Below are 14,134 nucleotides of genomic sequence, written 5' to 3' on the forward strand. Positions count from 1 at the left end.
CTTCAGCCTTAACTAAATAAAGTTTTTCATAATTATAAAGGGATGATTAATCTCTTTTTAGTGTTCTTTATTTGTCATATATATAAATACATAAAATGGAATTAGTTTATATCTATATATTAAAAAGATTCATCATTTATAAAATAAATAACAATAATTTTAAATAAAAATGAATAATATTTAATGTGAACTATATATCAAAAACTTATCTAAAACCTTGTCGACAGAATATTATTTATCAACATAACCCTATGAGACGTTACTGTTGATTCTGCTTTCTAGATACGGAAACTGGAATCTTGCAAATGTAACATAAACTTACTTATTCCAATTCACACCAACCTTTAAAGACAGAACCAAACTTAACATGCAGACACTATGATTATAGAAGCCATATTTATTCTCCTTCTCCCCATTAAGAGAAATATAAAATATAATTTGACAGAATCATTTCTATAATAGCAGAGGAAAAACTACTGAAAAACTCTTCCATAAAAGAAACATGTACATTGATAAATGTAGTTGAAATAAGCTGTTTCAGAAATATGTAAATTAACTAAAGATTTGAAAATCTCAGTGTTTATTCAAAACAATGATTGAATCTCATAAGCTGAATTAGCTTTGTGGTTGTAAGCAACCATCCCTCTCTCCCCAGCTCTTGAACGGACTTGAAATCCAACAGCATTGCAATTATGGCAGCTGAGAAACCAGCAAACTAATAGCCAGTGGAGGACACAGTACAGGTATGAAATTGACTTAAAAGACCCTTCCCAAGGAATGCCACTATTTCATTGGTTTGACAACCCTCCGAAAAGCTCCATTCTCAGGGACTGATTTTAATTGACCTTACTAAAAATTCACTCTTATATAAAGCCATATATCTAGAGAATTTGTTAGAAACAATCAATGACAATTGTTTAATATTGCAGTGTTTAAGGCAATTATTCCAGTTGAGGCCAACTACAGGTTGACCAATATAATTAAAGATTTAAAAACTCAGGAATTAAACGTACCTAGAAGTATTTGAAAGCTACAAAAAAGTCCTAAAATCTAGAAAGCATAACAGCGTGCAAGTCTATGCACAGGCCTAAGAAAGATATAAATAGCCCTAATCTCTGATCTCTGACTAACCTTGAGGTTCCATGCATGCAAGAAGTGAAGAATAAAGTAGAGTTGTAAACTGCCTGACTGAGTGTTGAAGATATGTCTCAACATACACACAAAGTCCTTCAGTAAAGGCTGAGAGAAATTTTAGTTCAAAAAATCTAAGAAAAATCTCTGTCAAATTATTCATTTTAGCTGATCACTAAGTTAATCAAGCAGAGACTTCAATGGCCACACATGGCAAAGAACAATCCTAGTAAAATACTAGACAAATAGTAGAAACAACAAAAAACAAAACATTAGCTACTGGGAAAGAACAGGATTTGATTTCCAGATATGCAAAGTTATATTATTTAACATATCAAGTTACCAAAAAATATTATAAGAAAAAGACAGAAAGATATAGGCCATGCAAAAAAATAAAACCAGTCAATAAAAACTAAGTCAGCTATTAAACGTGTTGAAAGAGAAACTAAATAATTAAGTAAAATAGGAAATTGATGTCTTACCAAATAATAGGAATAAAAGACACTAATAAAATACAAAAACAAATACAGAAATTCCAGAGTTAAAAATTATAAAAACTGAAAAGCAAATTTTCAAGAAAAAAGCAAACTCCTCCATCAAAAAGTGGGTGAAGATTATGAACAGACATTTCTCAAAAGAAGACATTTAGGCAGCTAACAAACAAATGAAAAAAGGACTGTCATCACTGGTCATTAGAGAAATGCAAATCAAAACTACAATGAGATATCATCTCACACCAGTTAGAATAGAGATAATTAAAAAGTCAAAAGCAACAGATGCTGGTGAAGATGTAGAAAAAGAGAAAAGATTTTACACTGTTGGTGGGAGTGTAAATTAGTTTAAACATTGTGAAATACAGTGTGGTGATTCTTGAAGGATCTGGAAATAGAAATACCATTTGACCCAGCAATCCCATTACTGGGTATATATCCAAAGGATTATAAAACATTCTACTATAAAGACACATCTACATATGTTTACTGCAGCACTATTCACAATAGCAAAGACTTGGAACCAACCCTAATGCCCATCAATGATAGACTGGATAAAGAAAATGTGGCACATATACACCATGAAATACTATGCTGCCATAAATAAGGATGAATTCATGTCCTTTGCAGGGACATGGATGAAGCCAGAAGCCATCATTCTCAGCAAACTGACACAGGAACAGAAAACCAAACACCACATGTTCTCACTCATAAGTGGGAGTGGAAAAATGAGAACACATGGACACAGGGCCGGGAACATCACACGCTGGAGCCTACTGGAGGTTGGGGGCTAGGGGAGATAACACATTAGGAGAACTACCTAATGTAGATGGTGGGTTGATGGGTGCAGCAAACCACCATGGCATGTGTATATTTATGTAACAAACCTGCGCATTCTGCACATGTATCCTAGAAGTTAAGGAATATTAAAAAAAAGAAGTTATTGGAAAAAAATTACAAGAACAGCACAGCAGCAGACTTGCTTTTAGAGAAGAAAGAGTGGTTAACATAAAGATAAATTACTTAAGTTAATTGTTTCTGGCCAGGTATGGTGTCTCACTCCTGTATTCCCAACATTTTGGGAAGCTCCACTGGGTGGATAATGAAGTCAGGGGTTTGAAACCAACCTGGCAGGAGAATCGCTTGAACCTGGGAGGCGAAGGTTGCAGTGAGCCTAGACCGCGCCATTGGACAGCAGCCTGGGCAACACAGCAAGACCCAGTCAAACAAAAAAAAAGAAAAAAGAAAGCAGAAATTAAGAGATTTTCAGATAAACAAGAACTGGGAGAATTCATAACTAGCACACTGACGTATAAAAAATAGTACAGTCCTTTATATTAAAATGAAGAAAAACTATAGAATCTTAATTATTCACACATAAAAATAAATGAGATCCAGTAATGGTAACTATATTAGTAAATATTAAAACCAGTATAAATATATTTTGTTCATAACTCTTTTCTCTTTTTATATGATTTAAAAGATGAAGCACAAAGCCATAATTATAATAGTTTGTGATAGGCTTATAATATATAAGGAATAATTTGTATCACAATAATGAAACAAGGGAATAGAAAAAAAGGGAGCAATAGTGGAGCAATATTTTGCACATTATTAAAATTAATTTGCTATTAATGCTATTTAATTGTTTTATCTTAAGAAGTTACTTGTAATCTATAGGGCAACCATTAAAAAGTATTTTTAAAATACTAATATGTAACGGGAATTACAGTGGTGTATCAGATAAAATATCTATTTAATACAAAATAAGGTAATAACGGAGGAATGCAGGAGCAAAAGAAGAAAGGACAGTGACAAACAAATAGCAGAATAGCAGATGTAAACTCTACCTTATCAGTAATTATAATAAATGTAAATTGAGTAAACATTCCTACCAAAGGACAAATAATAGCAGAATGAATTTAATAAAAATATTATTCAACTATCTACTATCTGTAAGAGATACACTTTGTATTCAAGAGTGAAAACTAAATTCATAGCAAGAGGAAAGAGGTCATAATGAAAATTAAAACATAAATTAATGAAACACAGAAGCAAAAAGCAATAGAATAAAACACTGAAATTTAAAACTGGTACTTTCCAAAATTGAAAAACCACTAACTAGGTTGAACAAGAACAAATAGAGAAGACCCAGATTGTGAGAATCAGAAATGAAAGAGGAGAAAATATGACACTCTTCCAAAAATAAAAAAGGATTCAAAGAGAATACCAGACAATTACATGCCAACCAATTCTACAGCCTAAATGAAATAGATAACTTTCTAGAAAGACAAAAACTACTGAAACTAACTCAAAAAGAAGTATGGCATATCAATAAACTTACAATAAGCAGAGACTGATTTAGTAATAAAAATGTTTTCCATAAAATAAGCATATGAGTAGATTGCTTTACCAGTGAATTTTACCAAATGTTTATAGAATAATGAAAAATTCTTCTGCAACTGTTCTAAAATAAAAGGTGACAATTCTTAACATGTTATATGTGGCAAATACTACCCAGATACTAAATCCAGTCAAAGATATCATACAAAATTTTAAAAAATGCAGGTCAATATGTCTTAGGCATACAGAACCCAAATTCCTTCACCAAGTACTAGCAAATGGAATTCAGCAAAATATACAAAGAAATACACATTATGACCAATTGGGACATGTATTAGAAATGCAAAGTTGGTTTTAAAATTAGAAAATCACTGAATACAATATATCATATTAGGAGAATATGAGAAAAATTATACATATAAGTAACTTCAGTGGTAGCATTTGAAAAAATTCAACAATTTTTTATAAAAATAACAAACAAAACACTCCACAAACCAGAAACAGAAGGGAATGTCCAAAATCTGGTAAAGTGTCCCATCAAATATCCATAACTAAGGTCATACTTTATGGTAAAACACTGTTTGATTTTCTTTTAAGCTCAGAGACAAGACAAAGATATGTAGTCTGTCACTTCTATCCAATATTGTATTCAAAGTTGACAGGATAATTAAACATAAAGCAGGAAAAAAATGTATCAAAACTGGAAAGGTAGGAACAAAATTATCTCTATAATCACATATTAAAAATCTCAAGGAAGACACAATAAATTATTATAACTAATAAATACATTTACCAGCATTGCAAAATCAATATACAAAAATCAGTGGTGTTTCTATACACTAGAAAAGAGCAATGTGAAAATGGCATTAAGACACTTCCATTTCTAATAACATAAAAAATTCAAATTTTTAAGACTACATTTTAAGAAGTACAAATATACATTGAAAACTATAAAATATTATTGAAATTAATTAAAGAAGATTCAATGAAATCCCTATCAAAGTTATGGCTGCCATTTTCTTCAGAAAGTAACAAGCTTATATTAAAATCCATATGGAAGTACAAAGATCACAGTTTAAACAAGGAATCTTAAAACAGAAAAATAAGCTGGATCCATACTTCCAGAATTCAAACTTACTAAAAGTTATAATAAGAGAATGCGGTATTAGAATAAAGATAAATAGAACAGAGAGCCCATAAATTCTTACGTTTGCCTAATTGATTTTAAATAAAGGCACCACGATAACTTAATATGGAAAGAATAGTATTTTTAAGAAATTATCCCGAGACACCTGGATATTCATGTGTAGAAGAATGAGGTTGGATACTTACCTCACACCGCACACACACAAATTAACTAAATCAAAATGGATTATATCTCAAAATAAGAGCTAAAAATGTGTTTCTAGAAGAAAATACACGAATAAAATTATTGTAATCTTGAGTTAGACAACAATTTCTTAGCTATGATACGGAAAGCAAAACTGGCAAAAGATAGTAAGTCAATTGGTTGTCCTCAAAATTAAAATTGGTTTTGCCTCAAAGGGCACCATGAAGAAAAAGAAAATTTACGTAATGGAAGAAAATATTTGCAAATCATATTTGACAAGAGACTTGAATCCAAAATATACAAAATTCCTTACAACTAAAATAAAAGGTACATAACTCAATTATCAAGTGAGCAAATGATATGCGGAGAACCTCCAAAAAAGAGACACACAGGTTCACAGAGCACATCTTAAGATAAGCAACATTATTGCTTAGGGAAATGAAAACCAAATGTGTATTGACATACCACTTCACACCCACTAAAAGGGCTAAAAAGACAAATATCAACAAATATTGGCAAGGTGTGGAGAAATTAACACTGTCATACACTGCTGGTGTTATTGCAAAAATAGTACATTCACTTTCGAAAAGAGTTTGGAAGTTCCTCTAAAAGTTAAGCGTAGAGTTACTCTATGATTCAGCAATTGTACTCGTAGTTTTATATGCAAAAGAATTGAAAATAAACATCTGGACATATATTGCACATAAATGTTTATAACAGCATTATTCATTATCGTCAAAAAAGTCGAAATAATCAACATGTTTATCACCTGAAAAATAAACAAATTTGCTCTAACTTTACGATGTAATGTTATCTGGCCGTAAAAAAGCAACCAAGTACTTATACCTGCTATGACATAAATCTTGAAAAATATATGCTAAATGAAACCAATTAGTCACAAAAAAACGTATATTGCATGATTCTAGTTATGTAAAATGTCCAGAACAGACACATCCTAGAGACAGAAAGTTGTTTGGAAGTTTTAAGAGAGAAAAAGGAAATGGGGAGAGGCTATGCTAATGGCATGAGTTTCTTTTGGAATAATAAAAGTATTCTAAAATTAGATAGTGGTGATCATTGTACCTCTCTATGACTATACTAAATCTATAGAAGTTCTTTCCTTATTCGTGGTTTTACTTTCTGGTTTCAGTTACCAGCAGCCAACTATGCTCTAAAAACAGGTGAATACAGTACAATAAGATATTTTGAGAGAGAGAGAGACCACACTGACATACTTTTATTATGTATGTTGTTATAATTTTTCTGCTTAATTAGTAGTTATTGTTAATCTTGCAATGAGACTATTTTATATTTCAACTTTACCATAGTAATATATAGAAAAAAACCAAATTTTAGATATAGATGGTCCCCAACTGGTTTGACATGATATTTTGTCTTCACAATGAGATGAAAGCAATTCATATTCAGTAGAAACTGTACTTCAAGTGTCCTTACAATCACTGTTTTTTTGCTTTCAGTGGAGTATTCAATAAATTACATGAGATATTCGACAATTTAGTATACACTAGGGTTTGTGGTTTGCTCTACGGTAAGTTAATGTGAGTTCTGCGCATGTTTAAGGAAGGCTAGGATAAGCTATAATATTCAGTAAGTTAAGTATATTAAATACTTTTAAATACATTCTTGACTTACAATATTTTTTTTCAATTTGCAATGGGTTTATCAGAACATAACCCCATTGTAAGTTAAGGGATATATGTTACTTTGTATAGAGTTTGGTGCTAGCTGTGAGTTTCAGACATCCACTGGGGGTCTTGGAACATATCTCCCTTGGGATAATAAAGGGGGCCTATTGTACTGAATTGTATACTTAAAAGGGTGAATTGCATAGCATGTTAATTATGTCTCAATAAATTCATTATTTAGAAAAATAACTGGGTAAGGAAATTCCTAAATAGTAACTCATCCTATTTATATGTAACATATGGAATATGCACATTATGCTCATTTCATTAATAGCATATTTAATGACTCCTCTTTTCTCTCAACAATCTAGTAAAGCCAACATGAATATAATGTTCATATTAATACATTATAATCACAAAGAAGTACATTCAGAAAATCTGCTTCAACAGGACTATAAATTTTATATCCAGAAAAAAATAAAACAAATAATATAGAAAATATGAAAATAATATATCAAAAATCTTGGGAATGATGAAATGACTAAGAGTTTGTCTTAATTTAGGCGACAAAATCTTCTGAAACCTACATAGATTTTAATCACTAGGAGTTAACAATAAGGCATGTCAGGGTTATCTAGAAAGACTGATTATGTATCATGAATATTAAAATAAAGTATTTTAAATTAAGCTTTTAGATGTTGTTTATTTTATTTTCAATCTTTAAGACTACTATATCAAATGCAATACTTTTATTTAAATAAAATTAATACCATGTTGAAAAATGAATTAATATTTTGGTCATCTCATTTTGTTAGATGTGTAAGAATATTTTAAACAAATAGGTGGACAAAGATAAGTGATATATTTCATACACGAACATACAGACACACACATACACACACATATAACTGATATGTATAAGACATTGTTTTGGGAAGGCTCAAAGTAGCCTCTGATAACTAGGCTATTCAAAAGCTAGCCACATGCTATAATGTACGTTTAGAGCTAGGTCTGTTTTTCTGATGAACATTTCAATAGGCTATTTCATAGAACATCAGTATTACACAATGTTACTCTATGAAAATAAGAGAGCATAAAAACTAGACTACATTATAGTCATATTAAATAGAGATAAAAACACGAACATCACCCAAACCAAAAAACTAACAAAACAGCCCCCGGTCATGGCTAATGCAAGCAAATGCTACCTCCTTTAAAAATGCTGGTTTTCACCCCTCTCTTGTCTTTACCTCCATCCCTCTAGGTAAGACTTATTACAAACCAAATAAGATTCTGCTCACATCTTGATAACTTAACTAGAGCAAAACCATACTTTTAAAACTCTCCCCCAAAATAAATACATGTAACAAGCTCAAGTCTGTAAGTTCTTTTTAATATCCTTTTATTTAGATGTCTACATGATGTGTTTTGTCCCTTGTGGCAATGAGTTCCAAACCCAACTTTTTTTTTTTTTTTTTTTTTTTTTTTTTTTTTTTGAGTTGGAGTCTCTCTGTCACCCAGGCTGGAGTGCACTGGGACGATCTCAGCTCACTGCAACCTCCGCCTCCTGGGTTCGAGCGATTCTTCTGTCTTAGTCTCCTGAGTAGCTGGGATTACAGGCTTGTTCCACCACACCCAGTTAATTTTTTTGCATTTTTAGTAGAGATAGGGTTTCATCACATTGGTTAGGTTGGTATTGAACTCCTGACCTCATGATCTGCCTGCCTCGGCCTCCCAAAGTGCTGGGATTTCAGGCCTGAGACAATGCATCTGGCCAAAACTCAACTTTTTCAACCTCAGTTCTGTTCCCAGTGGTGTTTGGTGACTGCCAACAACATCAATTCGCACATACCCAAGTTATTTTAAGAAATTATAGGAAGAGCTAAATGCTAAAGAAAGGATATATGAGTCTCAATGAAAGAAATACTAGAAAATTTATGTATTATAGTTTACAATTAGTTGATGTAAGAAAAATAAAATATAGTTAACAATGAAGATTATTTTTTGGTTTATCAAAAGTTTATTTCTCCTACTACACAGTTGGAAAGGTTATTAATATCAATTTGTGTTCATACATCAACTTTAGTTATTGCTAAAGTCACGAAAAATATCTTGTTCTTTATATTTTTCTATATTTTTAACTAATCCTAACTATTGGCATTGTGAGTTTTTCTATGTTACCAAAATTATTCATTTATCTTCCTTTTTGTCACCTAGTATCTATCCCATTATTGCCAGCTATTCTGAATTCTTTTCAATAAAGCAAACTGTCTAATGCAGAATAGTCTGCACATTATAACCCACTTTAATCAGCAAAAATTTAGAAACATTTTGAAAAGTTTTACAGGCATGAGATAATCCAGAATTCTCAACCTTAATCACAAGGCAAAAGAGAATGTATGATTTATTTTGGAGGACATTCTGAAATAATTTTAACAATTTCCTCTGGAAAACAGTTATCTGAGTACATTTGTATGCAATTAATCTCCTTCTGAACATGCAAACGATTTAGTTATAATATACTTGATTATCCATCTACATGAGAGATGCAATGTATACCAAACAAATACAGGATTAAAAATTATTTACCAAGGGATGGGCATGGTGGCTTATGTCTGTAATCCCAGCAATTTGGGTGGCCGAGGTGGGCAGATCACTTGAGATTAGGAGTTAGAGACCAGCCTGACTAACATGATGAAACCCCATCTCTACTACAAATTCAAAAATTAGCCAGGCATGGTGGCAGGCAGCTGTAATCCCAGCTACTTATGAAGTTGAGCCAGGAGAATCACTTGAGCCCAGGAGGTGGAGGCTGCAGTGAGCCAAGATCACACCTCTGCATTCCAGCCTGGGCAACAGAGTGAGACTCCACCACACACACATATAAATTATTTACCAATATATATTTGGTTATTAAGCTTTTGGAATAATAGTAACTACAGAGAATTTCTTTTTTTGTGTGTTTCATCATTTTTTTAAAAAAATAACTTCAAGTTTTATTTTAGATTCAGGGAGTACATGTGCAACTGTTACATGAATATATTGCATGATGCAGGGGTTTGGGGTACAAGTGATCCCACCAACCAGGTAGTGAGCATAGTACCCAACAGTCAGGTTTTCAATCCGTACTTACCTCCTCCGCTTTCCTCTTTGGAAGTCTCCAGTGTTTATCATTGCCATCTTTATGTCCATGAGTACCCAGGGTTTAGCTACCTCTTAGAAGTGAGAACATGTGATATTTGGTTTTCTGTTTCTATATTAATTCACCTAGATAATAGCTTCACGCAGAATCCATGTCGCTGCAAAAATCATGATTTTGTTCTTTATGGCTGCATAGCAGTCCATGGTGTATATGGACCACATTTCCTTTATGCAATTCAATGTTGATAGGAACCTAGGTTAGTTCTATGTCTTTGCTGTGGTGAGTAGTGCTGAAATGACTATATGAGTGTATGTATCTTCTTGGTAGAATGATTTATTTTCTTTTGGATATATGCCCAGTAATGGGATTGCTGGATGAAATGGCAGTTCTGTTGTGAGTTTTTGAGAAAACTCCAAACTGTTCTCCATAGTAGCTGAACTAATTTACATTCTGAATAACAGTGTTTAAACATGCTCTTTTCTCTATTGCCTCATGAGAATCTCTTGCTTTTTCAACATTTTGAAAATAGCAATGCTGATTTGTGTGAGTTATTATTTCACTGTGCTTTTGATTTGCATTTCTCTCATGATTAGTGACATTCAGAATTTTTTCATATGTTCATTGGCCACTTGTTAAATATGTGTCTTAAAATGTTAGAAAGATCTCAAATTAATAATCTAATATCATACTTGGAAAAGCAGAAACACAAGAGCAAACTAATTCCAAACCTAGCAAAAGAAAATAACTAAAGTCAAAGCAAAACTGAACAAAACTAAGACCCCAAAATCCATGGAAAGAGTCCGTTTAAGCAAAAGTTGGGTTTTTGAAAGTATAAACAAGATAAACCACTAGCTACATTAACAAAGAAAAAAAGAAGACTCAAATAAGTACAATCAGAGATGACAAAGTTGACATTACAACTGATCCGACAGAAGTAGAAATATTCTGAGGGGCCCTTATGAATACCTCCATACACATAAACTAGAAAAGCTAAAAGAAATGGATAAATAACTGGTAAAACACAACCTCCCAAAGATTGAATGAGGAAGAAATTTAAATCCCGTAAATGCCAAATTTTGAAACTGAATCAGAAAAAAAAAAACTATCAACAAAATAAAGCCCCAGACAAGATGAATACATGCTAAATTTTTACCAGATGTAAAAAGAAGAGCTGGTACCCATTCTACTGTAACTATTCCCAAAAAAATCAATAAGGAACTTCTCCCTAACTCATTCTATGATGCCAGTATTGTCCAGATACCAAAACCTGGCAAAGATACAACACAAAAGAAAACTACAGGCCAATACACCTTGTGATCACAGATGCAAAAATCTTCCACAAAATAGTAGGAAACCAAATATGGCAGCACATGAAAAAGTTAATTTACTGAGTAAGCTTCATTTCTGGATACAAGGTTGCTTCAACATACACAAATCAATAAATGTGATTCACCCCATACACAGGTTAAAAACAAGAACCACATGATGATCCCAATAGAAGTGAAAAATTCTTCTACAAAATTCAACATCATGTTAAAAACCCTAAAGAGAGTAGGGGTCTAAGAAACATATCTCAAAATAATAAGAGCCATGCATGATAAACTCACAGCCAACATAATACTGAATGGGCAAAATCTACAAGCATTCCCCTGGAAGGCTGGAACAAGCCCAGTCTCACAACTCCTACAGGAAGTCTAAGCCAGAGATATCAGGAAAGAGAAAGAAATTAAAGGCATTAAAATAGAAATAGGAGTCGTCGAACTAACACTCTTCACTGATGATACGATTCCAGACCTAGAAAATGCTGAAGACTCCACCAAAAGACTCCTGAAACTGTTAAATAATTTCAGTAAAGTTTCAGAATACAAAATCAGTTTATAAAAATCAGTAACACTTCTATGCACCAGTAACATTCAAGCTGAGAGCCAAATCAAGAATCCATTTACAATATGCAATCCCATTTACAATAGAGCACACTCACACACACCCCAACAAAAACCGAGAAATACATCTAACCGAGAACTCCAAAAAAGTGCTAAAATAAATCAGTAATGATATAAACAAATGGAAAAATATGCTGTGTTCGTGGCTTGGAAGACTCCATATCATTAAAATGGCCATAATGCCCAAAGCAATGCACCGATTCAACCTATCAACCTACCAATGCCATTTTTCACAGAATTAGAGAAAAACTATCCTAAAATGTATATGAAACCAAAAAAGAGGCTGAATAACCAACACAATCTTAGAGAAGAAAAAAAAAAGCTGGAGGCATCATGTTATCTAATTTCAAATTACACTGTAAGTCTACAGTAACCAAAACAGCATGGCAGCATGGTACTAGTAAAACAACAACAACAGACACATGGATCAGTAAAACAGAATAGCAAACCTAGAAATAAACCAAAAAACTGACAGCCATCTAATATTTGACAAATCAACACAAATAAGCAATGTGGGGGAAGGACACACTTCAATAAAGGGAACTGGGATCATTGGCTATCCATATGCACAGGACAGGAACTGGATCCTTACCTTTTACTACATACAAAAAATTAATCCAAGATGGATTAAATATTTAAATATAAGACTTCTGACTATAAGAATCCTAGAAGAAAACCCAGAAAACACCATTTTGGACATCAGCTTTAAAAAAATAATTTATGACTAAGTCCTCAAAAACCATTGCAACAAAACCAAAAATTGACAAGTTGAGATTAAACTAAATAACTTCTGTATAGCAAAGGAAGCTATGAACAGAGTAAACAGACAAGTGACAGAATAGGAAAAAATACTCAAAACCTCTACATCCAACAAAGGTCTAATACACTGAATCTGTAAGGAATTTATTCAACAAGTAGAAAACAACTCCATTAAGAAGTGGACAAAAGACATAAACATCTTCTCAGAATTTCTTCAGAATTCTCATCAAAGAACTAATTAATACAAGTGAATTATGGAATATGTGGGTAATATATACTGTAAAATATTTTTAAAATTATACTAAAATAATCCAAACCATAATAATCACTAACTAATAAATTGGAAGTTTTAATTTAGCGAACTCACTCCTTTTTTGTGATAGTGTGTTAGTTCTTATACTGTAAGGAAAAGTACAAAACAATATTAAGATGGAAAAAGCATGTTTTGAAGAAGTAAATGCATTTGTATCTTTTACCATATCTGAATATTGCATTTTCAAGTTAAAACTGTTTATATTTTGTTGTCTTGACATCTGGTCTTCAGTATTTAAAATGATTGTGACACTATCTTGTCAGTGAATGGCTCTTCATCTCTGGGTGGTTATTTTAATTAAATGTATCTAAAGTGAAAATAACGTCTGGATATATTCCAAGGACATTAAGCACTCCAAGTAATTTCATGAAGAAAACTAAAAATATTTTACTCACCGATAGCTTTTGTAAAGGTCAGTACAGGTGGAATTGTTCTTGCAAGGATTCATTTCACACTCATTGGATTCTTGTTCACAAAAATTTTGTTCCCAGCCAGAAAGGCACACACACTGGAAGCTCTAAGGGAATATGAAATTATATATTTTTAGGCTATTTCTTACAATTAAGCCTATAATGTAGAGGTTACTCCCACCTATTTTAATCTCTCTGTCAATTTATGCCTTTTTCAGTTTTATAGAATGTCAATGCTCACCCAAAATGACTTTTACCACATTTAAAAAACTGTATGAACAGTATTCTTTAGTATCTAATTCAACAAAATTTTTAAGTCAATCAATTCTACAGAAGGTATTGAAGATTTATGCATTATGCTCACAATGTAGAATTATCACCCTTATTAAATGTTTTAAAATAAAAATAGCATATTAGTAATATGGTTGATGACAGATTATAACTAAATAATTCAGCAACTCAGCAACTAGCTCACAAGTTAAAAACATAACTATAAATAAACTTTTGACATGTTTGTTGTTATAAATGAATATTTAAAATAAATAAATTACAGAACTTTTGGTCAATTAAAATCATAAAACTTTTCATGGTGTTTTTCTGAAGGACAGAGTAGCCCTATGACAATG

General features: G+C 32.1%; 1 protein-coding gene across 1 annotated transcript in view; it reads right to left on the reverse strand.

The window, feature by feature from the left end:
- Nucleotides 1–14,134, reverse strand: part of LOC108301579 (eyes shut homolog) — a 1,388,593-nt gene that overhangs the window by 1,228,693 nt on the left and 145,766 nt on the right. The window contains exon 4 of the mRNA XM_017524691.2: nt 13,494–13,615. Coding sequence (XP_017380180.2) covers nt 13,494–13,615 — 122 coding nt within the window. The remainder of the gene's footprint in view (nt 1–13,493; nt 13,616–14,134) is intronic.

This window comes from Cebus imitator, unplaced genomic scaffold, assembly GCF_001604975.1.
Source record: "Cebus imitator isolate Cc_AM_T3 unplaced genomic scaffold, Cebus_imitator-1.0 Scaffold36, whole genome shotgun sequence".
Lineage (NCBI taxonomy): Eukaryota > Metazoa > Chordata > Mammalia > Primates > Cebidae > Cebus > Cebus imitator.